Source organism: Rhinolophus ferrumequinum, chromosome 15 (assembly GCF_004115265.2).
Source record: "Rhinolophus ferrumequinum isolate MPI-CBG mRhiFer1 chromosome 15, mRhiFer1_v1.p, whole genome shotgun sequence".
NCBI lineage: Eukaryota > Metazoa > Chordata > Mammalia > Chiroptera > Rhinolophidae > Rhinolophus > Rhinolophus ferrumequinum.
The window spans coordinates 20,850,467-20,876,805 of NC_046298.1; the positions used below are offsets into that span (position 1 = coordinate 20,850,467).

The 26,339-nt window shown below is 44.0% G+C and overlaps 1 protein-coding gene and 1 pseudogene across 5 annotated transcripts; one reads left to right on the top strand and one right to left on the bottom strand.

Moving 5' to 3' along the window:
• Positions 1-1,650: 1,650 nt before the first annotated feature.
• Positions 1,651-12,856, bottom strand: ATXN1L (ataxin 1 like). Of its 5 annotated transcripts, none has more exons than XM_033127624.1 (4): positions 12,738-12,856; positions 10,323-10,390; positions 10,126-10,226; positions 1,651-9,130 (listed from the first exon to the last, which is right to left on the bottom strand). In XM_033127624.1, the coding sequence occupies exon 4, from the start codon at positions 9,011-9,013 to the stop codon at positions 6,947-6,949; it is 2,067 nt and encodes a 688-aa protein (XP_032983515.1). In that variant the 5' UTR covers positions 9,014-9,130; positions 10,126-10,226; positions 10,323-10,390; positions 12,738-12,856; the 3' UTR covers positions 1,651-6,946. The 5 variants fall into 5 exon arrangements, 4 of the variants coding, with proteins under 4 accessions (XP_032983515.1, XP_032983514.1, XP_032983512.1 ...); XM_033127623.1 differs by having other exon boundaries at positions 10,117-10,226; XM_033127621.1 differs by lacking the exon at positions 10,126-10,226.
• Positions 12,857-15,930: 3,074 nt separating this feature from the next.
• LOC117035315 (IST1 homolog) lies at positions 15,931-26,242 on the top strand (annotated as a pseudogene).
• Positions 26,243-26,339: the final 97 nt, after the last annotated feature.

The window sequence follows — 26,339 nt, forward strand, 5'->3', positions numbered from 1 at the left end:
GGAAACTTGGACTCTTCTCTGACCTCCATAGGTTCAAGCTACTTAATAGTGTAAACTGACCCCCCAGTAAACTAGGGTTGATTCCTACCAGCAGGCTGTGATATTCTGAAAAACACAAAAATTTCAATAAGCTTATTACTATGTACTGGGCATTGGAAAGAAAGTACTTCATTGAACCAAATGCCTTTCTCTCACTGAACTCCTTACTGAAGGGCTACTTGGGATCCTTCAAAATGGTTGTGTATTCACTGTGTGTCAAAGATTATTCTGACCACTTTACATGGATTATCTCATTTAATTTTCACAACAAACTAAAGTAACAGTCTCAGGAGTTAGATGCCTGGATTTAAAATTCTGCACTGCTATTTAATAGCTGTATAACTTTGGGCAAGTTACTTGATCTCCGTCTTGGTTTCCCCACCCACAAAATGGAAATAATATTAGCAACAAATGATTGTTAATATATAATGCACTTAGGGGCTGGCTCGGTGGCTCAGGCGGTTGGAGCTCCGTGCTAATACCGAAAGCTGCTGGTTCAATTCCCACATGGACCAGTGGGCTCTCAACCACAAGGGTGCCGGTTTAACTCCTTGACTTCCACAAGGGATGGTGGGCTCCGCCCCCTGCAACTAAGATTGAACACAGCACCTTGAGCTGAGCTGCCGCTGAGCTCCCAGATGGCTCAGTTGGTTGGAGCCTGTCCTCTCAACCACAAGGTTGCCGGTTTGACTCCCGCAAGGGATGGTGGGCTGCACCCCCTGCAACTAGCAACGGCTCCTGTACCTGGAGCTGAACTGTGCCCTCCACAACTAAGACTGAAAGGACAACAACTTGACTTGGAAAAAATCCTGAAAGGACACACCATTCCCCAATAAAGTCCTGTTCCCCTTCCCCAATAAAATATTTTATATACACACACACACACACACACACACACACACACACACGTGTGTATATATATGTGTGTATATATATATATATATATATATATATAAAATGCACTTAGGATAGTTTGTGGCACAGTAAGTACTCAATAAGTGTATCTAAGTCACTATGTTGTGTCTGAGTGTTTCACCTCTTAACCAGGGGCAAGCTTTCGGAGTTAGAAGCAGTAACTAACTATCACTGGCACTGACTTACTCCAGCAATTTCTGGCTGTACTCGAGGAAAGAGAAAGAAATGGAAAAACGGCCAGCAGCGAAGACATCTACAGGTCCTTTTGATTGATTGTGCTAGTATCTACTTCAAGTACAAGTAGACTTCTGGTCTCTGAAATACACACCAACAAATATGCGGACCATGCCTCCGGACTAGCTCTCGTAATCTGCCCCAAGCCCACCACATAAAGATGGGCACCGTTTGCTCTCTATTACAAGCTCTCCCATGAAGGGCTTCTATCCCCCACCCGATGGCCATCATCTAAGGCTGGGATAGGAAGAACGCGCAAACACCAAAAGGAAAAGCTAGTAGTTTATATAGATAGATATATAGATATATAGATATTGATATATATTGTGTTTACATAGTCCACAAGTTAAATGCAGGTATTCATAAGAAGAGCATTAACAATAAAAATACAATCTGTGTGTAGCCAAGTACAGAGACTTAAAATGGTAAAACAGCAAAAAGGATCTCACAAAAGTACAAATATACAGTACAAATTGATTTATTTAAAACAGTTACAAAAAAGCACAACAAAATAGAGATTATCCTTAGAATTATTAATGCTTTGTTAAAGATCAGGTAGGATTAGAGGGTAAGAAATGGTATGGGTGGGGGGAGCACCTGACTAGTTCTAAGGCTTTAGATACAATGCAGTTGATTACATATTAATTCAGCCATTACATACTGGGGATGGTAGTTGGGGGTCAGTAATTTATCTACAGGGAACTCCTACACCAATCAGATCCATCCAGACCTCCCCAGTGGCGTCCTTCTCTACTTCTCAGGACCCTAAAGCCAACTGGATGACATTCCCATCCTCCTTTCTCCACCCCATTCCCAATCCATATATTCTTCCCTCCCCTAAGGTGCTGTGCAAGCTGAGAGCAGTGTGCTCTCTGCAGCTGGAACATATACTGTTTTGGCTACAGGGATCCTGTGTGTGACTAGGAAGGTTACAGGGGACAGCCTTATTTAATACTTCAAGTTTGCCACGAATACCGTCTCTCCCTCAACATGAGATTCTCTTGAATGCAAACATCAAGCAAATGAGGGATGAACCCTGCCTTCAGCAATACCAGCAATGCACTAACCACTCACAGCTCACAACTACGTGCAAACTCCCTGTCCAGGGAGTGGGTGTAAAACCACTGTGTCATCAGCTCACACTGTCTCTCTCTCTCTTTCTCTCTCTCTCTCTCTCTCTCTCTCTCTGATGAACCTCAGTCCCCATGACAGTCATAAAAACAAATAAATGCTTGCAAGTTTGACAATAGGTAAAGGCACATGGGCTGCTGCCACACACTGCAGACAGGAACCCAATTTGAGGCCATCTTTACTGCTGGGTATTTGCAGTAAGAATGGCTTTGGGACCACACAGACTTTTGAGTTTGCAATCTACCGGGGGAGGATCTAGGCTTACCAGGAGAACTAACAAAGAAACCTTAGTGTGAAAAGTGCATTTATTACTACTGTTCCTGCTGGGGAGGTTCAGCAGGGCAAAGCGCACCACCTCGCCTCCTTCCGCCCCAGGCACTGTGCATAGTCTGCAGGTGAGGAGAGAGTGCAGTCGACTCAAGCATCTCGGGGGCCAGGCATCCCAGGCCCAGACCAGGCTTCTGGCCCAAAGATGGATCCTAGACTTGAAAGAGCAACTGACAGCTGCAAAGACCCAGATGCTTCTTTTATTATTGCATAATGTGGGAGGCCTTCCCTACCCCAGGGAAGCTTGGAGGGTGAAGGCTCCCCAGCAAAGGGCTAATAGGTTCCTGGTCAACATCCAATTTAGCACAGTTCAGCTCTTCAACCGTAGTGTACACTTTTTCCCATCTGGAAAGTATTGTAGCTTCAGTGTGGGTTAGTAAACTTAGCCCTAGGAGGCCAAGGAATCTCCCTAGAACCTGGCCTCTGCCCTATTAACTTTGCTTTTAAGACTGTGACTTAATCTCCCATGGCCAATTAATCAGCTTATCTTTACCCCAATGGACCCAGGCCCTTTCCCAGTCAACTCATGCCCGCCCTTCATCTCCAGTGTGATCACTCAACTCTTCACTATGCCCGCTTGCTGCAGGTTTAAATCATACCACCAACCTGTGCATCTCCTATGATGCCCACTGGTAAAAATAAAACTAAACCCCACAGAGGGGCTATTTCAGTCAAACTTCAAACCCTCTCCCAACCCCAGACCAGAGTTCACATAACTGGAGCCAGAGGAACCTCCCTGGGATGCTGACACAGGCCCTAACCTGGTTCCCCATCGTTTATTTTGAAAAACAGGACACAAGATACCACAAAGGAAAGAATACACAGAAACCACCCACTAGTAAGCCCTTGTTTCTCCCTCAAGACATATTTGGAACCAAAGGGCTCCCCACTAGTACTGAAGCCGTATCCCTTTGGATTCACCAGTCCACCAAGCAGCATGTCACACTATCCCTAGTCACCGTGCCTTTGCTATAAAGTAAGACTTGCACAGGTAAGAATGGACAGGATGCCGGGATTTCATCTATATAGCCAAAGACACGGAAGGATGGAGCCATAAAGAGGAGCAGGCAGGACAGTGAGCAGACAGCAGCAGTGGCAAAGCAGCACAGACCAAAGCCCTTGGTGTTTCGACCAACTGGGACCAAGAGTGCAGAAGGGTCAGTCCAGATCCGCTGGGGCCCCTCCCCATGGGTACAAGTACTCAGCTCTGCACAACCAGCTCTTCTCCCAGCCCCTCCCCCCCTGCCATCCACATACACTAATCTTGGTAAGAATGATAATCCGAGACTTGGCTGTATTACCCATCCTTTACCTGGTTCCCCTACTCCCAAAGTGGTACCAGCATTTCTGATTACTGCCCAAGTCAGCAGTCCTCCCCGTCCCTAAGTTCTGGGGATGACCTCCCGCTGACAAGCACTGGCTCTGGCCTTCTTCAATTGCCCATTCCCCAAAAAGGTGACAGCTTCCCACTAAAAGGCTCACTCTCTCAAAACCACTCTTAGGTCTCTTCCAAACTTATTAAATTCCTGTAAGGAGAAGGGACACACCACAGGTTACTCTTATTTCACATGCCTGGAAGACTGAACCAGAGGGAAGAGGCGAGGGGAACGTCACAGCTCTGACCAAGATTTAGAGCAGAGCTTCTTTTCCTTGGAGACCATACTACAAAAGACACCTCTGCAGTTCAGCAAAATGAAGTATTAACATATTACATATGCATGGCACAGTATCAAGGGAGCTGCTGGTATTGCTTTACCAGCAAGAGACAGAAGAGGAACAGCAGCAGAAAGGGCAGGGCCCAACTTACCAAGGTGTGCAAGATTTTCCCTTTCCAGAATGAAGTGGAAGCTACCCGGCTGGGTAGTGGGGTTATTTGATTTAAACTACTTGGCCTGTATCTGGTTAGATATGGGTTTGCTCCCATAAGGATGCTCAGTTGGTGTCACTGGTGGACATTTTTTGAGTGTTGACTGTGTGCATCTCATTATATTCAACTGATGAGCCTTCCTATAAGGAAGGATGTTTCTGAGAAACCCGTGCAAACAATAAGCCCTGGGAATGAGTTGCTCATGGAATAGATGGAGATGAGGACTTCTCCCAGGGCCATCATCTGAGACGATTCCTCAAGACTCAGCCCCACAGGCCCCCACAGTAGGAAAGAAACCAGAGAAAGCAGCATTCAGAGAGAATGGGGGACAGAGAAGGGAAAGGGCATGATCCCAAATGAGTAGAAGGTTGAGTGTCCACCAGAAGGGGTTGATGTTTGGTTCTGAGGTGAACCAAAGACTTCAGTACTTGCGGTCAGGTCGGCAGCTTCCTTTGGATGAGCCTCCAAAAGCCGACTGACCAGGTAACTGCTCTCAAGGAATGAAACAGTGGAGTGTAGGGCTTGTAACAAACAAGCCAGTCTCAGTCACTTGTTCCCCCTGGAGAACAACCTTTAGCACCTGAACACTAAGAATGACTCCATTCTCAGAGTCCCCTTCCCCCCAGGAGGTAGGTAAGATTATTTATCCCCATTTGGCAGCTGGGGAGGAAGTGAAAGAGCAAGAGGTCACAAGACTTGCCTGTAGTCTTTGACAGAGCAGAGATCAGACCTCAGAGGTTTGAGACTCGTGATAACAGGCCAGGCCTCAGCCAGTCCAACTACATTTCTCAAGGAAATGCCAGGACCATATCCTGGGAGAAGCCTCACCAGAGAGCTGGGTGGACAATACCCTGAGTTGCTTCAAGAGTCTAAAGACCCCCAAAAAAACAAACAAAAAACCCACCCACCCACTTGAAAGCTGGTGGGGGAGCCTAATTCTCAATACCCAGTGGAATCCCACAGTCCAAGCTGATGCTAAAAGTTGTGAAGAAAACGGGCTTAAGACACAGGGGGGCAAATGCAACTAAGACTGAAAATACTCTTTGCAGAGGAATACTCTACCATGAAATGAAATCTAGATTTTAGGTATTGAAACATTATCAAGATTATTCCAGAACCTTAGAGCTGGCTGTGAAAGGGGACAGCTTAGAGAAGCCTGAATGCTGGGAGAGGAAGTGGAATAAGATGGAAGGAGCTGTGTAAAAACACCAGGATAGGCACTACCCAGCCAGGTGTACCTGCCCTGACCCAGGGCACAGTTCCCTTCTTGTTTCCCCACCAAGCTGTTCAGTTGCAGAATGGGGGACATGATTCTGAGTTTTAAAAAATAGAAAATGTAACTCAAGGGGAAACCAGAGAGACCCCTACACACCAAAAACTAGAGGTCTTGGTCAGAGTGGACAAAACTAATGTTTTGCAGAAAAGGAAAGGCAGTGCAGCTACAAATTAGGCCCAGGTCAAGACACCATGCAGAGAGGTTAGGGCAGCAGAAGGGTGGGGGCCGCGCAGGCACTTAGGCACAACATAGACAGACAGAGGAGGGGTGCAAGGGCTGGGGAAAAGGGTCCACTGGTTCTTTCAAAAGTCACGATTACCAACTAGCGATTCAGTATAATTTTGAAGCGGGTCTGGCATGCTGGGTAGGAGGAGCTTTGTTAGATCTGCTACCTGTCCAGAAGCCCTACCTAGAGCCCGGTCAGCCTGGCCATCAGGTCTTTCTCCCCAAGTCCCCCGACTGGGTCCCCGCCAAAGCAGTACTTCACTCTGAACCCTGGAGGGGCTTCTCTCTTCTGGTGCTAGAAGCCTTGTGGGAGGAATGGTGAGGAGAAATGGGAAAGGGCAGAAGCGGGACCAACCCGAGTCCAGCAGATGAGTGAGTGCTCCTCCCCCACAGACATCTGTAACAAAATCACCTTTTAAAGTGCACAGCTCTCAAAAGAGTTCTAGGTGGGAACCCTCTTATTCCAACCATGGGCCTCCTGCCCTCCCACCACAAAAAAGAAAGGAAAAAAAATTCAGACAGTTTGAACTGCTACTATAAGCTGTGGATCATCATTTTTGGCTCTTTCTTTGCTCCCTCCCTCTGCCACCTGCTCCCAAAGCCTGATGTCCCCTTGCAGGAGCTAGGGATGGGAAGGAAAGAACAGGGAGGCCCTGATATTTGGAATGTTTCTTATCCTGCGTGTACCCCTTCCTTCCTTGGCCCAGGCCTGCTGCTCCCCATGACAGCATCCTCTGGGGCTGTCCTGAAAGGATGCCATGGGGTAATGAGCAACAGACCCTGCCTTGGGAGGCTGCCTTCATGCCTCCTCTTCCCCCACCAATCTCACTGCCAAGAGAGCCATTCCTTGCTCGGCATGTGCAAAATCCTCTGCCTGCTCACGCTGAGGCCCAGCTCTGGGGTAAAGCCCCAGCCTGGTCTGGGAGAGAGGTTCATTTTCCTGCATTGGAACGCCCTTCGATGGACAGCTTTACCTCCTGTGGAATGAAAGAGGGACGGAGCAGTGCAGCCCGTGCCTCCTCCCCTTGCATGCTGTATCTTTGGAAGCTTGGGGCTGACCAGCAGGCCTGAGCGCCAGGCTCTGGCTGCGAGGGCTCTACCACTTGGGAGCCCTCGCCTGACGGCTGGCTCTTCCCCTCACTGTCACATTGCTCTCTGGGTCCCAAGGCTGTCCTCTCAGGCCTTTCTCGGGGGATACCCAGCTGGCCTGGGGGAGCACAGCTGGCTTGAGAAACTGAGTTACTGTTCAAGCTCTGTAAACTGATAGAGATGCAGACATCTCCCACCTGTAGCCGATGGCAGGGCAGAGAGAAGAGCTGTGCAGTCCGCCCAGGGCTGCAGGAGGACCAACCCTGGCCATATACAAAAAAGGGGTGCTCAGGGGGCACCTCAATGCTCACTTTGCTCTGCTGCTCACCAACCACAAAATGCAGCATGACAAATCCAGGCCACTGGCTCTCCTGAATGTCCACGACTGTGCTAGAGTCGATCTTCAGTCCCCCACTTACTTCGGCACTGCGCACAAAATCCTGGGTCTGGAGGTCCTCCACCCGCTTCAGCTCCCCCGTAGCCAGCTGGATGATGGCGCCTTTCATGAAATGGGAGGGCAAGTGAGAGGAGGTAATGGGGGGTGGCGTTGGCTCCTTGTCTGGAAAGATGGCTCTGGCCTGCATGTCCAAACTTGATGCCACCAGGATCTCCGAGCCCATGGGCAGCAGGCCTGGGTCAGTTCCAGTGGGCACCAGGTTGCCATTGGCTACAACCACTGCTTTGGGTAAAGGTCTATGTTTCACCGGTTCCTGATGGGATTGAGGATAGAACCCTCGGGCCTGGTTTTTCTCAGCCATCTCTGCTGGGTTCCTGGCTGACCCTCGCCCCTCACCCTGATGGTCAGGGGTATGATGGGACAGGTTGAGGGGGCTGGGCTCATCTTTCCTCTGAGCTGCCACCACACGATAGTCCTGAGAAGCTAAAGCGCCAACTACCCGCTGGACCTCAAGGTCGGTGTCTGGGGTCCCTCGGTGTGCTGGCACTGCCACCTCCACCCGTGCAGTCTGAGAACCTGAAAACAACTGTCTATCCACCACACATTCTACCACTGGCACCAGTCCCTGGCCTTCACCCTTGCTGTTGGGGGAGTCGAGGGCTTCGCTTTCTCGTCTTACTAAATTTCGCTCTCGCTGTCTCTGTCCGTTGGCAGCAGCTGCTTCCAGAGCAGACTGGCCCTCCTGAGGAGTAAGAACTGGGCTGGCACCTGCTGGAGGGGTTTCATGCAAGGTGTACCCAGCAGGTAGCCTGGACATCTGATAATAAATGGGCATCCGTCCTGGAGCGAGGTCCAATGGCTGAGTACTCGAGTGATGTGACAACTGCCCAGGTGAGGTGGTGGCAGAGGGGGCTTTGTTGAATGAGTGAGCCGGGGATGAAGACTGCGGGGGAGGAGTGGCTCCTTCTGCCAGGAGCGAGGCATATGGCACAAAGTGTGGAAGGTGAGAGGTGGCGAGGTTGGCAGAAGGGGAAAGAAGGGGACTCGGTAGGAAATTAGGTGGCACAGCATAGGGAAGGCTGTAAGGAGACCCGATAAACTGCAGAGAGGTGGATGGGAGCTGAGCATAGTGGATTGGGGGATAGTGGATTCCTGGATGTTGAATCAGTGAAGACGCTACATTAAACGTGGGGGGCAAGGGGCTCATGTTCACCACGGATGGGAGGCCAGTTGGGGAGAAGGTGGCAGGTGGCACAGCCACCTTATACAGCATGCCATATTGGTCCACTGTCAGACCAGTGATGGCCTCAGCGCCATCAGCCCCTAGGCTGACTCTGGTTCCTGCCTGGCTCTGCCCAGCCACCACAACCCCTCGGGACCATTCAGAGGCATCACTGGAGGGTGTGTGGTTAGTTGAGCAGCTGGTAGTTCTCCCCATATCCTCGCTGGTCACGGGGAGGTCTCGTTTCTTTGGTGGAAGGCATTCCTGACTCCTCTCATGAACAGGTTTCATATTGCTTTGCAGTGTTCCTGGAGCCTGGAAGGGGTCGGCTTGCTCCTTGGGGCATCAGAAGGGGCTTCTCTGTGGCTCCCCTGCACCCCTCTCTGTTGCTGGCTGGGGTGCCCACATCTGCTAGGGAACAAATCAGAGGCAAAGAAAAGTAACCTAGGGGTGAACTAAGTCAAAGGAAATAGCACAACTGTGCCCATGAAGGAAGATGTAACAAAGGGGACTGCTGGGGCAAAAAGAGGTACGAGAGAGGGGCAGACCAGGACGCTCCCCTCCTCACTCAGGCAGCCTCGACATGAAAGAAACAAACAGTCACAAAGAGCTACAAGGAGAAGCATAAATAACCCTAGAGAAACCAACAGCTTCATGATTAGCTGTGCCTCAGATGGGGAGCTTGACTGTTCTCAGCCTTTTCCCCTAACGGGAATTTGAACACAGGGTCTTTGCTGCTGACTCTTTTTTCTAAGTTTCTCCTTTTGCCACCAAAGACTCCTGTGCTATCTTCTTTCCTGAACATAAGACCTCATCTTCACTTCCTTTTCCCAGACCAATGTGAGTTATGATCTCACCTATCCCTAGCTCCCTGCACCTCGGGCCTGGTTAAACTCTTGTCGTCTTCTGCCTCATATCGCCACCACCTCAAGGACCCAGGTGTCGATAAGTCCTCAGGTCTGCTTGTGTCTTGTTTTTTTAAACTTTGATCCCTAAAAGTATCATGAACATTAGCATCTTCTTTGCCCCATAAAATACTACATTCAAACTTGGGCTCTGTGGGGAGAGTGATTGTACGACCAAGTTCTACAATTTATTTGTTTCTCCTTGTCCCCAAAAAGCAACAAAATTCTTCTGACCTCATAAAGACTTCTTGCTCCCTAATCTGGCAAGACTTCTTTTCTTCTCAGAGACCACCCACAATTTGCCTTCTTCATTCATTCCCTTTCTTTTTTCCTTTGTGTTTTGTCAATGGCTCCTACTCCATCGTAGGTCTGCTCTAGGCCCCACTTCCTAAAATTCTGATTCCATTCCTCCAAGCACTCCTGTTTATTACTATCTTAGGTCTGTATGATTCCTAAGAAAGTTCTCTCTCCCCTTTCTCTTGTTGTCACCTTTCGTACATGCTTTTGTCCATTGTCATAAAGTATCTTTTTGTCTGAACACTTCAGTGCATATGAACTTTGTCACCTATTTCTTCCAATCAGGCTCCAGTTCTTTAGATCTGAAAAGAGATTTCTACATTATACTCTGCTCTGTTTTTCCACAGTTGAATCCCAGATGTATTTCTGCAACAAGGTATCTAAAGCACCTGTATTACCTGAGCTTCCAGTACCGCTTCTGAGCAGCTGTAGTAAGAAGCAGTGTCCTCCCCGCTGGTGTGGGAACCTAGAAGACAGACATAGGGATAAAGTAAGTAGGAGCCTAGTCTCTGACCATCTCTGACCATCAAAAAAGGTAACTCCAGGCCAGCACGGTGGCTCAGGTGGCTGGAGCGCCCTGCTCCTAACACCGAGGTCACCGGTTCGATTCCCACATGGGCCAGTGAGCTGCACCCTCTACAGCTAAGATTGTGAACAACAGCTCTCCCTAGAGCTGGCCTGCCATGACACGGCAGCCAGAGGTTGGCGTCAGCTGCCGTAGGATGCTGTGTGCTGCCACAGGCTGCCGTGTGCTGCCATGGGCTACTGTGCGCTGCCATGAGCGGCAGGTAGCCAGCGTGAGCTGCCATGAGTTGCTGTGAGTGGCCGGCCTACGACTGGCGACCAACTGCCTCAGCCGGGAGAGCGCAAGGCTTCTAATACCAGCATGGGCCAGGGAGCTGTGTCCTACACAACTAGACTGAGAAACAACGGCTTGAACTGGAGTAGGGGCGGGGGGCGGGGGGGAAGGGAGCGAGGCGGAAGAAAGGGGGGGGGGAAGATAACTACAAAGCTACAAAGATACTAAACTCCATGAGTCCCTTCCTCTTCTACTACAAGCACAACATCACATTACAGAAAAAGCGATCTCTTAAGCTTTAATTTGTAGGAGGACATCCCTGGAAAAAGTTTTCCATGTCAAACTTCATTGTTTTCCTTAACATCATGTTCTTCATTGACATGTTCTTCACCTGTTAAATTTTCCCAAAGGTTAAATTTATTCCCCAAAGGTTACATTTACTTCCCATCCCAATTCCAGGTAACTGCACAAATAAAAATGGAAGACTCAACATTGTTCCCATGTGAACAACAGGAACCAGGAAAAACCAACTTCACAGCTTTCACTTTTATTCAAGGCTGATGAAAACATAGTTGTGGAGGTTATTTAAATGAGAAAAGCGGCACTAGAGAAAAAAGAACAATTATTTATGTTTCTGGGGCAGAAAAAGAGGTCAAGGGGGAGCCACTCAAGGGGAAGCCTTATTAACAGATTTTTCAGGGTAAAAAAATGGTCTCCTGGGTATGTGTAAAATCTTCTGAGTGACAACTTGGTACCAAGTGCTGAATCAGTTGTGACAGAAACTAAAACATTGCCTGGGTCCTCACTTAGCTAACAATGGGGAAACAAAACTCACACTAAACTGTCAATATCTAAGTCTGCACATGCCAGACACATCAAGCACTGAAGAATGGAGCCCTAATCTCTGAAAACAGAAATAGTACTGAGTACTCCGAGAAACTACCCACTGTCCTGTCCAAGTTCTACAGACCACACTGCAAGCCTCAAACCAAGCTGAAGACAACTTTTACCTCTTACAAGTACTGGCAAGGATGTACACAAAAAGGTGATGAAATAGGAAAACAAAGTGGAAAGACAAATTCTTAGCTCCATGAACACAAATGACACAATGGGCACAAGTCGTGCATCCCTTCTTTGTCGGCAGTTCCAGTAACTGAAAAGCAGTTAGCTTTTAGCTTTCTCCTTCATTCCTAACAAAAACTGGGGTCATGTCTTCAACCCCAGCATCATCCTTGCTCCCTGCAGCTAAAACATTAAAGAAAACCTGCCTCTAGGTCACTGAGGGGTTAGCCAAATACAGGTTAATAGAAGGAATAAAAGAGCCAAGAGGTCTGCAGGAATGACAACAGAGACAAGCCTATGGACCAGGCTTGTGCACCACGCAAAACATATTTCGGAATGTGAAACCCCGGCCTCTGGAGGGGCTCAATGAGGATTTCTCAAGGGGAAGACGTAGCTTGTGACCCCAACCGAGCTAACGGGGAAGAAGGACTGTTCCAGAGAGTTGCCAACCCTGCCAGCAGAGCCAAGGAGTCGAGAGACCAGAATTCGCTGAGGGCGAGAGGTGCGCCCGCCAGAAAGGGGAGCTTGGAAGATACTAGAGGTTATGGCTTCCCCAGTGATCCCGCAATCCTTGCTCCAAAAAGCGTAAGGTCCGAAACTGGGAATTCAAGGTTTAGAGAGTGGGGGTCGACCCTTCAAGCAGAGGGGCAGGGGCCAGCAGGTGATGCTTCCTTGTTTGGGGGCCCCTTCCCGCCCCAAGGACTCAGATACCCCGGCCGGTAGGGACACAGCCACGGGGGCGCCGGAGCCTGAGGCAGCTTTCTGGGCTGGGTCGGAGGGAAGTGAGCCGGGTCTAGGCGCGGCCTCTTTCGCTCCATCGGTCCGCGGTTCTCGGGCCGCGGTTCTACCGGGCAGCGGGCTCCGTAGGGCCACTTCCTCCGGAGCTCCGAGCCCAGGCCTGCTTGGCCCCAGTGAGACCGGCCCGGCAGACCTCACTCCCGGCGACACTCACCGGCCCATCTCACGACGCTCTTTGGGCTCCTCCCGCTCGTCCCGGAGCCGCCGCAACTGCGGCCGCCGCCATCCCCGGCCCCGGAGCCGCCCCACACCCAGCGCCCCCCCCAGACGGGCGCCCGGAGATGGCGTCAGCGCGTCCCGCCCCCGGCGCAGAGAGATTGCGTCACGCCTGGGACTGAGAGCGACGCCTAGGAGTACCCCGGAGGGGAGGGGGCTGGCCGCCAGCGCTTCGTCCCCAGTGCGTCGTCCCCAGCGCCCTCTCTGGTGAGAAAACGAACTCCTTCTCCTGGACCTGAGTCACGTGAATCCAGGGCTGGGCCAGAGCTCCCACACCTTGACCCCACAATGACCCCTCAATCTTTCTACTCCCGTAAATTCTAGGGGTTCCCAGGCAGATCCCTGGGTCGTAGCCATTAGCGACCCTCATTTCCTGGACTTCCCGGGCCTGATTTGTGAAGACTCTTCTGGGGAACCTTAGAGAACCTCGAGGTGACCTGGGCACAGGAGAGTAAGGAGATCCCTCTGGAGATTCAGGGGACAGATGGGAGTTCTTTAAGAGTTGAGAAATGGCTCTGAAGGGGATGAGAGTGGACCGGACCCCAGGATCTAGGGGAAGGTGAAGCAAGTAGTGGGAGACTTGAAAGTCTGTAAGGAATGAGAGGAAGAGGTTTAGTACAATGGGAAGCAGCTTAGTTTAGTGGGAAGAGGACTTTACTACTGGATGAAATATTAGGTCACCATTCGTTGAAGATTAACCAGTCAACTCTATAGAAACATGAACTTCTGATTAACTTAACTGAAAAAATGAACAGTTAAATTTGTGCTTTGATTACAACTGTGTAAAATATAATAGTTCTGCACACAGACAAAACTAACTAAACAGAAAAATAAGTTTAGGGCCGGCCCGGTAGCTCAGGTGGTTGGAGGGCCCTAACGCTAAGGTTGCTGGTTTGATTCCCAAGTGGGCCTGTGAGCTGTGCCCACTACAGCTAAGACTGTGAACAACAGCTCTTTCTGGAGCTGAGCTGCCGTGGACTACCGTGTGCCGCCATGAGCAGCTGGTGGCCAGCGTGAGTGGCGTGGCAGCCAGCATGAGTGGCCCGCAGCCATTGTGAGTGGCTGGCAGCTGCTGAGAGCTGCCATGAGCTGCTGTGAGTGGCCGATCAATGACTGGCGAAGGACTGCCTCAGCCTGGGGTGAGCGCAAGGCTCATAATACCAGCATGGGCCAGGGAGCTGTGTCCTACACAAATAGACTGAGAAACAATGGCTTGAAGTGGAGGGAGGGGGGCGCCAGAGGGGCGGGGAGTTTAACTATTGGAGAGATTGAATTCTGAGTGGATTTTTTTCATTTCAGTTTCTGCAAATTCTGTTCAATAAATAATTACTTTTTGTTTGATTTTAAAAGTACTGGCCCGGCTCTGGTCCCTATGCTGTAGCTATCTGGCCTTAGTAAAGTCATTTTACTACTTTAGATATGGGTTTCCACTTCTGCAAAATGAGGAGCTTGAACTAAATGAAAGCGTGGGGGTAAAATGTAGATAGAAGAGCTCTCTAAACATTTTAAGTGAAAAAATAAGCAAATATGTACAGTGCAGTATGTATTTAATGTTAAAGGACATATAATTTATAGTTGCATATAGAGAGGGTGCCAAAAAAATGTATACACATTTTAAGACAGGAAAAAACTTAAAATTGTAATAATATATACCGATTACAAAAGATGAATACAAGTTTGACTTCTGCAATTACAAGAGCTGCTCAAAGTGGTTGCAATCAGCATCCAGACACTTCTGATTACGGTGAATTACTGCTTGAGCAACGTTGACGAAAGTGTCCACTTGTATACTTTTTTTTGGCACCCCTGGTATTTATGTATCTGTACAGAAAAGGAACGGAAAGGTATGTAACAACTAGTTAACACTGGTTATCTTGGGAGTGGAAAGTGGAATTGGGTGATGGCCAAGAGGAACAAAAGGGACTTATTTTACTGTTTGGATTTTTTATGAGAATATTACCTTAGAGATAGTAAAATGAGTAAGTAAGTAAGATATTAAAATACAAATAAAGTATATGACCTCTAAGATTATTTCGAGGGAATCCTTAGGCCTCAATCTTCATATTTTTTCACCTGAATGAGCACAAAGGATCATCAAAATTATTGAACTACACACACACACACACACACACACACACTCACAACCACACACACACACACACACACTTCTTCCACCAGTGGGTAAAACATAGCGAAGCTACTGATCTGTAACCATCTAAATCAGGCTTTGCTTCTTGAATATTTATTCATGACAGAGAATTATTCTTTCTCTCTGTTTGGCCAACAAGGAAGTCCTGTGGTGATTCTGTTTTAGTGCTAACTGGCATTCTGGTTTCTAGTTCCTTGCTTAGCTCACTAAATTGCTATTAAAACTGCAAAAAAAGAAAGAGATCCTTGGACCATCCAAATGTATTCAAGGATAGCTAATTTTCCCAGATCAGGATATGTACTCAGGGAACTGCTCTTCAGACAAAGAACAGACAAAGGTTGATGCAAGCAAAACCTCTTTTTGACTACCTGCATTATTACGCAATGCAAAGGTGTGTCTGAAAAACACAGGTGATTTCCTGGTTTGATGCTGCAGTCCCCAAAGGGCGGGTCATATCTCTGCTGTATACCCTGTTTTAGAAATCTTTACTCCAAACAATCCCGATTTCTTTGGTCATAGTACATATTGATAGTATGAAGCTCCCTAGTGTCAGTTTGACAGAAATGGTAGTGATAAGTAAGCTAATGTAGCTTTTAGATTTAACACACTAAAATAACCAAAAGTTACCTTATTTCCCTAAATATCTATATTATTCTCTGTTATCTGGATAATCATTTATTTATATTAAGTGAACCTGGCATCTAAAACACTAACTGACTCAGTAAATAATTGTTGAATGAAATTTCACAAAGATATCCCACAGTAGGAGACTGTCCTTGCTAATTCTTTTGCTCCCACTTCCTCATTTCTACTTATCTAGTTAACCTATTTGCTATCTGTTTTCAATCTCATATGAAAGTCCTTCATTTTATTTCACTGAGTTGGTTTTTTTTCCACAGAGTTTAAAGAACTGATGAAGTGAAAGGAGATTTTTAAAGGTATTTGGGACGTTCGGGCACTGAAGAGTTAAACGTCAATCTGTTTTGTCCACCTCTTCTATTTCCCTGGATTCCTATTGAATTCCTTTGATGTGAGTAGATTGAATTTGTGTGATGGGAGAGCTTGAGCTACTCTGTTGGTAGAAAAACAACAAAACCCCACCATGCTGGTTATTCTTCTCCCTCAGCAGGCAGGAGTTTCACACCATCTCTCTGGGTCTCCTAGTTCCTCCTTTGGTGATTTTTTTCTAGATTTGTAATACAGGCAGAGGAAACTCAGACAACTATCCCAATTCTTTTTGACATTAAGGAATCAAACTTGAACTTGTAACTTGGCAAACTATGTGTGTCATAACAATAGGAGGAGGTGGCATTTTTCATATTGTCATGTCTTCCTGCTTGTACGCTTCAGCATGTAAAGGTGCGATTTTAGGAAAAGAATTTCATCTTTGAATGCCAGTGATTGAAAACAAAAACTAACTTCAAGCAACATAGAAATTACCAAAATACTTACTGGATTTTACTTTCCCTAAAAACATGTTGATGTTTGATATTAGATTATTTTTCAAAAGCTTTTCTAGAGGTCCCAGTGTCGAAATGTGTGACTTTTAAGCTCGTGTTTTATCTTCTCTGAACAATTCTATGTCCTCATTTCTACAGGCTTTTAATGTTATGTGATCTCTTCCAATGGGGATTTCCCTTTCAAATTCATTAATATTTTATTTAGAAGGAAGTTTTATAATGTCTCCATAAGTGACTAATATGTCCTTAGGGGAGGGGAATCTCCCTCCGTTGCCTGCTTCCTCTGGCATTTGCCAAAGAATTTCATGTTTGTCAGAAACTTCCTGCAGAACTCTCAAAAGTTTCTGTAAAAACACTGATGACTGGAATAAACTGGAGGAAACCTAACCCTTCTTTGAATTGCAAGAGTCATATCTGGGTTCACAGAGAAGCCAGTGCATCCAGGCCATTAGTGAGCAATTAGGAATTCATCACATGGGGCTTGTTGAATGAATAAAGTGGATGCTGAAAAACTGGAGCCCTCATGACACTGATAACTTTCTCTTTCTCTGGGAAACTTGCTCATCAGGTGATTTATGAGTGTTGTACCTTCTGGTGATATTATGTTCAGCTCTGTTTGCAAAACTGATCACCTTTGCCTTCCAGTCAATTTGCAACTGGTTGTCAATCACCTAAAACTCTTGGAAAGAAGTAAAAGTGAATAATAACTCCAGGCAGCCCAGATCCTAAGCAATCTACACCCCGACTGCCCCCCACCCCCTACCCTCCTCACCCACCCAGTGGTATATCTCCTAAGACCTTACTTACCAGCTTTGGAATTTAAAATAATGTTTATGACTGGTGGGAATGTGGGAATGATTATTATAGTGATCAAATCATTTAAAAATTTCCAAAGACGGTTCTGTATCTTGACTGTATCAATATCAATATCTTGGTTTTGCAAGATGTTACCATTGGGGAGAACTGAGTAAAAGTATACTTTGGATCTTTCTGTATTACTTCTCATAAATTGCATGTGACTCTACAATGACCTCAAAATAAAAAGTTTAATTTTAAAAAGTTCCCAAAGGCTTAAATGTAAAAGAATGTTCAGATTACTGGACTTCTCTCTCCACCAAGGCAGAGCACTTTATCTAGTCAAGCTTTTTCACATGTGCAGTAACTATTAAGTTTTAGCTGCCATGCAAATTTTTCTGGAAGGGCTTCCTTACCCTTTTTCAAACACACCAAAAGAAAAAAAAAAAAGCCATTTCTTCTATCAGGTCACAGCTCAAGTAGTACTAAACTCATGAGTAGAGGTAGTAGCTGACATGTTTTCTTTAAGTCCAACTTATTTTCTGTTGACTTTTGCTCTTTCCTCTTTGCAGTGGATCACATAAGTGAATAACCCTTGATAAACTGCAAAACTGATGATCTCTGATTATGAGGATGGTTCAGGTGAAATAAGTATTGCACATAAATACAGTTTTCTGAGTGCTCCGTAAATAGCACTATTTACTATTGAATTTTACTATAGTCTGTTGATAGAGGGAAAGCTGTTAGTCAAACTTCTAAACTGATTTTTGGGCATTGTTTAGCCAAATCTTGCAGAGGGTGTTTGGGCATTACTTAGATAGTAGGGGCCTAAGGAAAACCCAAAGTAAATCAAATTTAGGCAAAGGCAGTGGTACCCATTTTGTTACCATGAACAACGGGGATGACGTTGATGGCATACACAGAACTTGTGAATTTTAAACTGCACGTCCACATATTCTTTTATTTGATCCTGATAATCCATGATCTATATTATTATCCAGAAATATTTTATCCTCTTCTTACAAATGAAGAAATTTAAATACGGAGTGCCCAAGTGATTTTAGATAAATAAAGCAAATTCGCGCTGTCTTACCTAAATTGATTCCTTTTTAAAAGGAGATAATAGTCTTGATCTTCCAGGGTTCTATTTGTAACACAAACTGTTAACCTAGATAAACAATAAATGTTTGTCGGTATTAGTATTGGTGTAACGACAGTTTAGCATTTGTCTAAAACAAGTCCAGTTCTATTGTGATTTCTTTTCCCCGCAATGTCTTAGGCAAAGAACATTTTCCTACTTTGGACTTGGCTAAGCAACCTTCCAAGCACTGAGCTTTGTGTATATTTCAGGTTCAAATGTAGTCTTATGTCAAGATTTGTATGCAATGGCAGAGGAACTCTGTCTATTCTCTATTAGGTGATGAACATCACTTTTGTTTCACAGCAGACAGACAGGGTGTATAATTTGGAGGCTCAGGTTTTCCATACTTATGAAAAGCCTATTTCCTCATGCTCAGTCATCAGTTGGTAACTCAGGATAGTAAGACTTATGGCAGTGCATAACAACCAGGGCAGGTTGCATTTGTTACCTTTCCAACATGACTCTATTTGTTCATTTTATGACATGATGTGGTGAAAAAGCGTAGGAATTTACAGTCTGAAGATTTGGCCTTGAGTTCCAATTCAACCTGTTACTCCTAATCACGTGATCGTGGGAAGCCATTTAACTTCTCAGTTTCAAGTTTCTCAGCTGTAAAATGCAAATATTAAGGTTTGTAATAACATACAAACCTCACATAGGTGGTATGGGGCTCATACCAAACTATAAATGAAAACATTTTCTAAAGTACAAATCACAATATGCATGCTCCTCTTTTAAATAACTAATCCTTTTACTACAAAAATAATAAATGTTCACTATGGACCATTTGAGAAATAAAGTTAAGCTGAAAGAATAAAATAAAGATCACCTATACAAGCACCCCACAGTGCAGTGGTTTTCAACCGGTAACAGGTGTCAGAATCTGAAGGGGTTGTTCAAATATAGATTCCTGGGCTCTACTTCCAGAGTTTCCAATTCAGTATTTCTGGGGTGGGCCCAAGAATCTTCATTTCTAACAAGTTCCCAGAGGAAGCTGGTGTTGCTGATCTGGCTGAGTAGTTGTTTCAGGCCAGTGGACATTCTCATCATTCAGGACATCCATTCTAATTGGACAGCGCCTTGCTGTACTGGTTATTGAGTATGTCGACTGTCACCTCTGACATAATTCAAATATTTACCATAAAATCAGAATTCGTGATTCAATATGTTTCTTCTTATGCTTATTTTCTTCCTCTTATTCTCCTTGGTTTGAGGTTCCTTCACCCCAGGATAGGGCTGTCTTATGACAAAGAGGGCCCCTCCTTGTTACTAAATTACATATCTTTTAAAAATCACACATCTTAAATAACAGTGATTAGAAACATAAAAAACAATAATTCAGAGGTGAAAGACCACCTAAACTCTTTTCGTTTCTTATTTTGTAGGTATGTATGTGACCAACTCTATTATGTTCTTTATTTTGCAGCTAATGTGTAAATTAAATGTGAACACTCTGTCCCAGGTTCTAGTGGAACAGTACCTGATAGAAATTGCTAAGAACTGTAATGTGCCATATAAGTCCAAGGCAACCATTATGGTGAGTACTTTCAAGAAGGGAGAAGTGACTTAAAAATGAAAGTCACTTTCAGATTTTTATTGTGCACCAAAATATTTTTTTTCTTAGGATGGTGGCGTTCATAGTAGCTCTGACAGGACTGTAAAGCAGGTGAAATTTGTACCTTTTTTTCTGTCCACATTTCCTGACAGAGCTTGACTTCTGATAACTGTCAGATGACCCTTCAAGGCTGTTCACAATAAAATAGAAAACAAAGATGCAGGTACCTAAAGTGTTAAACCCAGAAGTTTGCAAAACATTTTTAGTTCGGAAGATCTCAACTTTGTCCTGGGGATATTTTTGTATTTTAATAAAGAGATCGTGGAATAAAGGCTACAGGATCCAAAGGCACAGGGCACAATCATTTAGTCTTAGTTAAAAGTATGAGTGCAATAGTGAAATGACCCATATTCACATCCTAGCTCCACCATTTATTAACCATGAGACCTCCAGCAAGTGACTTACCCTCTCAAAGACTCAGTTCTCAGGACTGGAAGAAGGAAAATAATAGTAGTTTATGGTTATTAACAAATCTCATAAGTTTGTTGAGATGATTAAATGAGCTGATACATATAAAGGACTTAAATGCAATGCCTGGCACATCGCAAATGTAATCAAGTTTTGCTTTCTATCATCATCGTTATTTTCACAGAGGGTGGATTAGGCTTCCAAAAGGTGCTCATGGCCTGTTTTAGGGCAGAGGGATTTCTCCCTAATGCATCTCAAATCATTTCACATGGGGAGCAACTTGTTTTAGCAATTGATAAAGCTGTCTCTGGTGATTTCTTTATAAAAGATGGCCTGGTACTCAGGTGCCAAGCTTGTGCTTAGAGCAGACATGAAGCCAGAAGAGGAGTCTGTTCCATCTTCTGTGTTCCCACTGTGCTGCCTTCCAATTGCTGGGGCCACATGTACCATGTTGGAATCTGGTCTTTTCTGATGCTTTGCTCCTGGTGGTTTCCTGATAAGGACTCTTAATCATTTTTACTCTTTCAAAGAGTTATATGGTTCACTGAAAAATGATACAGTGTAAAAATGTAGACAATACAGAAAGGGACTGTGAAGAAGTAAAAGCCACATGAAATGCCACTAGAGATGTGCCCAAGGGGTCAGCCTTGGACTTCTTTTCTTTCTTCCCTACATGCTAGGTGATTTCATCCAACATCATGGTTTTCAATCCCATGTTTATGGTGAGGTCTAGCTAAGGCCTCTAGGCTGATGTGAACTCCAGGCTGATATATCCGTCCACCTTCTTGAAATCTTCACTTGGATATTTCAGAGGCATCTCAAACTCAGTATGTCTAAAAGTGCTCTTACCCTTTCCAAGAACCTACTCATCAATGTACAGTTAATGGCAATTCTATGCTAGGGCAAAAATCTTGATATAAAAAAAAAATCTTGATATTCCTTGACTCTTCCCTTTCTGTCAACCCCTAGCCCCCAAACAATCTTTAGCAAATCTTAGTTACTCTATCTACTAAATATGTCCAGAATCATGCCACTTCTCATCATCTCCACCAACAGTACCCTGGTCTAACCTGCAATAATCTCTTCCCCGGATGATTGCAAAAGCCTCTTAACTGGTTTTCCTGCTTCTACTTCTCTTTAATTCTCATTAATTGATATTCAATATAGCCATCATAAATCTGGTTAGTACCTAAGTCAGATCATGTCACTCCTCTGCTTTGAAATCCCTCCAATGGCTTTTTATGTCACTTAAAATAATAGGCAATAGCTTTTGTATGAAAACTACACCCACTCTCACCTCTTCTCTCTAGCCTCAATCCCTTCACTCTCCACTTTGTTTACTCTGCTTAGCCATGCTGGCCTCTGGCCTCCTTGCATTTCTTCAAACTCACATAGCTGATTCCCACCCCAGGACCTTTGTACTTCCTGTACTCTGTGTTCTCTAGCTATCTGTCTGGTCCCTCCCTCACTTCTTTCAAGACTGTATTTAAGTGTTCTCTTCAATAAGGCCCTTACTGCCTACCTTCTCTAAAATGTCAACTTCTTCCCTCTTCTCTGCTTTATGTATTTTTCTCTATTGCTCTTATCTTTATCTAACACACATTTTGTGATCTTTTTTGTTATCTGTCTCTCCCACTGGAATATCATCAGCTCCATGAGGACAGGGACTGTTGTCTGTTTTGTTCACTGTGACATTCCCAGTACTGTGCCTGGTTTATATTAAGTAGTCAATAGAGTTTGTCAAATGAATGAATAAATCCAGAGTACCACTGTTAAGGTTTGATGGCCTTTCTTGTAGACATTGCTATGCATATTTATGTCTAGCTTTTAGTCATTGGTGTACCACAGTGTCTGACATCTTAGGCACTCCAAACACAGCCACTGAAAGAGAGAGAGAAAGAAGAAGCACGTGGGCCAGAAAAGGTTGCTTTTCATCATCATTGACTTACACTAAACTCTAAGCTTCATGAGGGCAAGACCCATGTCTCTTTGCTCACCGTTTCTTCCCCAGTGCTTCCAAGAGTACTTGATATGTAGTCGGTATGCAATAAACAAATGTGAAATAAATTGAGAACCCAATGTGATTCTTACCCTCTTGCCTTAGGCTGAAGCCGCAGCAGACCGGCTCAGTGTTGAATTTACCAACGATGTCAAGAAAGGTGCCCTTGGCAATAGCGGTGGAACTGTAGCAGGATGTGGTGATTCACTTGGGGCATCTGCCAATGTCTGCATCAGGGCCCTTACTTGTGCCATCCCCAGTTCCTTGTTTCTCATCCCTTCTTCGTGAAAGACAGGTCAGTATAGAAACTGAATCTGAAATAGGAATACCAAGTGCTACTAGAATGTATTTCTACATGAGCCTTTGGAATAATAACATGATCTTTGTGAAGTTTCTTAAGGCCAGAGGGCATATTTGTAATCATTAAGCTTTTATTTGATGTGTTTTTATGCTGAATTCATGAGAAAAGAGGGCTATACTCTTTTATCAACCTCTTGACAAGGCCACACTACAGACTTCAAAGAACATTTGTATGAGCTGGACAAATTCGAAAGTCTTTAATGTACAGTGATTTAGACTCCTGTTTCAGTTTAGATATATTCAATTTACATGTCATGAAAACAGTTTGCTTTCCTGTTGAAAATAGTATAAAAATGTCATAACTGTGTATGTTCATAAATCTGAAGAAGTCAAATAAGTGAAACCTAAAGAGACATAGGCATTAATTTTCTTTACTGTTTGCTCCTTCAGTATGAAGTAAAGAGAAATTGTTTTATTCTTTTCAACTTGTTAGGCATTTCTGACCCCATGAAGCTCTTTTTTTTTTTTTAAAGATTTTATATTTCAGATGTAATTTAATTCTGATTTTCCTTGTTGAAATTATTTGTCTGAATAACACCTTATGTATTGCTCACCTTCTACTTTTGGCATGTAAGTCCTCTGATTTAAAAATTAAACAAAGAAAACTTTATGGAAAATTTAAACATATTCAAAATTAGAATAATATAATGAACTTCCATGTACCCATCACTCATTTTCAACAGTTGTCAACATTCTGCTGCTCTTATTTCATCTAGCTATTTCTTCCTAACACTTATTTTGAGAGAGAAGGAATTTAAAGCAAATCTCAGACGTTATATGATTTCACCTTTAAATACTTTAATATGTATCTTTAACACATACCCTTTGTTTTTACAATATAAAATAATGTCATTGTGATGCCCAACACAATGAAAAACAAATCCTTAATATCATATAGTATTTCTTACTAAATTTGTTTATCTCAGAAATGCATTTTTACAGTTATTTTGGGGAAATCAAGATTCACATATTGTATTTGGATGATATGTCTCTTAAATCTTTTAATTTCTAACACTTCCTTCTTTCTGCCTCTTCTTTCTGTCTTGCCATTTATTTGGTGGAAAAAGATTTCATTACACTGAATCATCTTTCACATGTAGCATCTCCAGGTTCAAAGATAAAAGATTTCCCAATTCTTGTATGAGGCCACAGGTGACAAAAGAAGCAAAACCCAGTCCCTCCTAAAGCTAATTTCCAGAAGGCATAAAAAGAACTTCACCTCAAACAAGAAGGAAGCTTGACTGTGATAAAGTTAACTTAATTTTAAGAAATATATTTATTGAAGGCTTACTATAAACAAAATCTGTCTTGGGAAACTCAGACCAGTTGCTTACCAGTGATTTTTTTTCCCCCCAGAATGACTCCTATGAAAAGAATGATTTGTTTCCTACACTGATTCCTAGTAAGTGTAGGGAATACCGGTGTTAGTTGAAATTGCTTCATATTTGTTGAAGGGATTTTAATTGTTATAAGACTATTCACCCCTCCATTGGTGAGAGAAGTTGTAAGTGATTTACCAAGAGTGTAATGTGTTCCTTTATGGTAACTCAGTTATCAAAGTGAATGTGGATCTCAAAGAGATCTTTAACACAGAAAAAGTTTTAAAACCACTGCTGCACTAGATCATCCTGTCACCTGTTTTGAAAAAGTGTGGGTTTTTTTTTTTTTTAAAGTCCAGATTGTCCTTGAAGGAGATAGCCAGCAAAATGTAAGCACTACCATAATTTACATGTTGGGGGAATTTTCTAGTTTTTTTCAGCCATATTATATGCTGTTCTCTCAAAAGCATTAAGAGCCTACTGTCTTTGAGGCTGGAATTTCATTCTGGAGGACACATTGTTGTCGCTTTTAATTACATTTACTGAAACAAACAGGTCCAGGATTCAACCCCCAAACTTCTCCACAGACAGAATCAAGAGCCAAGACTGGTTTTGGTGACTTTGTACTGCCTGATTTGCCTGATGTAGAACCTCAAGCGAGCCTATCTATTGACTTATGATTCCGAGGAAATCGATTTTGAAGATTTTAACTGGAGACTTGAAATGCTGAAGAAACCCACATAATTCCTTAGTCCTGGATTGAGTATTTACCTGGGAATTAGGACTCCTGGGCACAAATTTTAATATGGCCACCGATGTGTCCTTCTGAAGTTTTCTCATTTATTAATACAATTCCTTCTATCTCTTAAATTCTATGGTTCTCTGTCTAATAATGTGTGTGTGTATACATATATAATCGTACAATTATTCTTGTTCCTTAAAATTCTGTACTTCTTATATGAAGATTCCTCACCTACAGAATTTTATTAATTGTAGTCAATAAACTTTTGTTTTCTCCTGGATTCTTATTTCTCTCGTAATTATCACTTTTTCCAGGGAAGCAGAATGGTGTGTATTAAAATCTCATCTCTGTGCTTAGTAGCTATAAGACTTTTGGCAAATGGCACCTATCAGATGTGCATAAGAGAGCTAAGGAACTAGAGGGAAGAAAATGAGTATCTTAAGGAATGTGCAAATACTAAGAGTGAATGAGAGAAGTGTTGTCAGGAAATCAGTGGACTCCTGCATGCCTCGCTTCAAATTTAGACTCCACCACTTGCCAGCTGTTAGCCTCCTTTATCTCACCTGTAAAATGGGGACAATAATGAGGATTAAAAGAAATAATGTATATAAAGCTCTTAAACACTTAGTAGGTGCGCAATAAATATGTTTCCTTTCTGGTTTCTATTATTTGCTAAGTTCCAGTGGACTCAATATTAGTGATTCTTTGAGACTGGATAAAGGAGAGGCTAAGAAAACAAGATGGCCAAATTAATTATTTTTTGTTTGTTTGTTTCTTGTGTAACTGGCATTTTTGTCTGTTTGTTTTTTTTTCTTTTTAAGAAACTCTATTTTTTAGAGCAGTTTTAGGTTCACAGAAAAATGTCAAATTGATTTTAAATGCAATGATTAGTTATGCAAAATCTTTATTTCAGAATCCTATTTTATGTGTCCAGGAACATTTACATGGCTCCTTTGGCATGTGAAAAAGTGAAATCTGGACACCAATTTCTCTCTTTCAAAAAATCAGTTTGCTCTTGAGATTTTTATTCTAGGATATCCTCCTCTTTATCAAAGAACAAACTTATTCAAAGAACATGGAATTAGAGGGAGGATCTTCCAAATCCAAGGCCAGGGACTGATCTGCACAGCAAGTTGGCTGCCTCTCCTCAGGAGTAAGGCACTGCACCCTGGCACCGGTTGGAGTTCTAAATCATCCTCTGGCATGTGTGAGGAGCTTGGCGGGGAAGGAGATTGCTGTTCCCTGAACTGGGTACCAGGAACTGGGTGCCCCAGTTACCGTGGATGTCCCAACACTTCTTGGACTTCCCAGGCTCATTTGAAAGCAACTTGCAGGACTGACTGATTTTAAAGAAACAAGGATGGGACTTTGCACCTAAAGGAGAACGAAACCAATTTACTGTGGATCCTTCTTGGCATATAATGGTGTCCATATTAAAGCAATAAAATGACTTGAGTGGGAAACAATGAGTCAGAAGCTCTGTTTTGTTTCTGGATGGTGCATCTTCTCCAGTGGCGTCGGTTTTGTCTTCCCTAAATGGCAGCATGGCACC

Excerpts from the sequence above, each read along its gene's own strand:
- ATXN1L (XM_033127621.1), bottom strand. The coding sequence starts at position 9,013 with ATGAAACCTGTTCATGAGAGGAGTCAGGAATGCCTTCCACCAAAGAAA.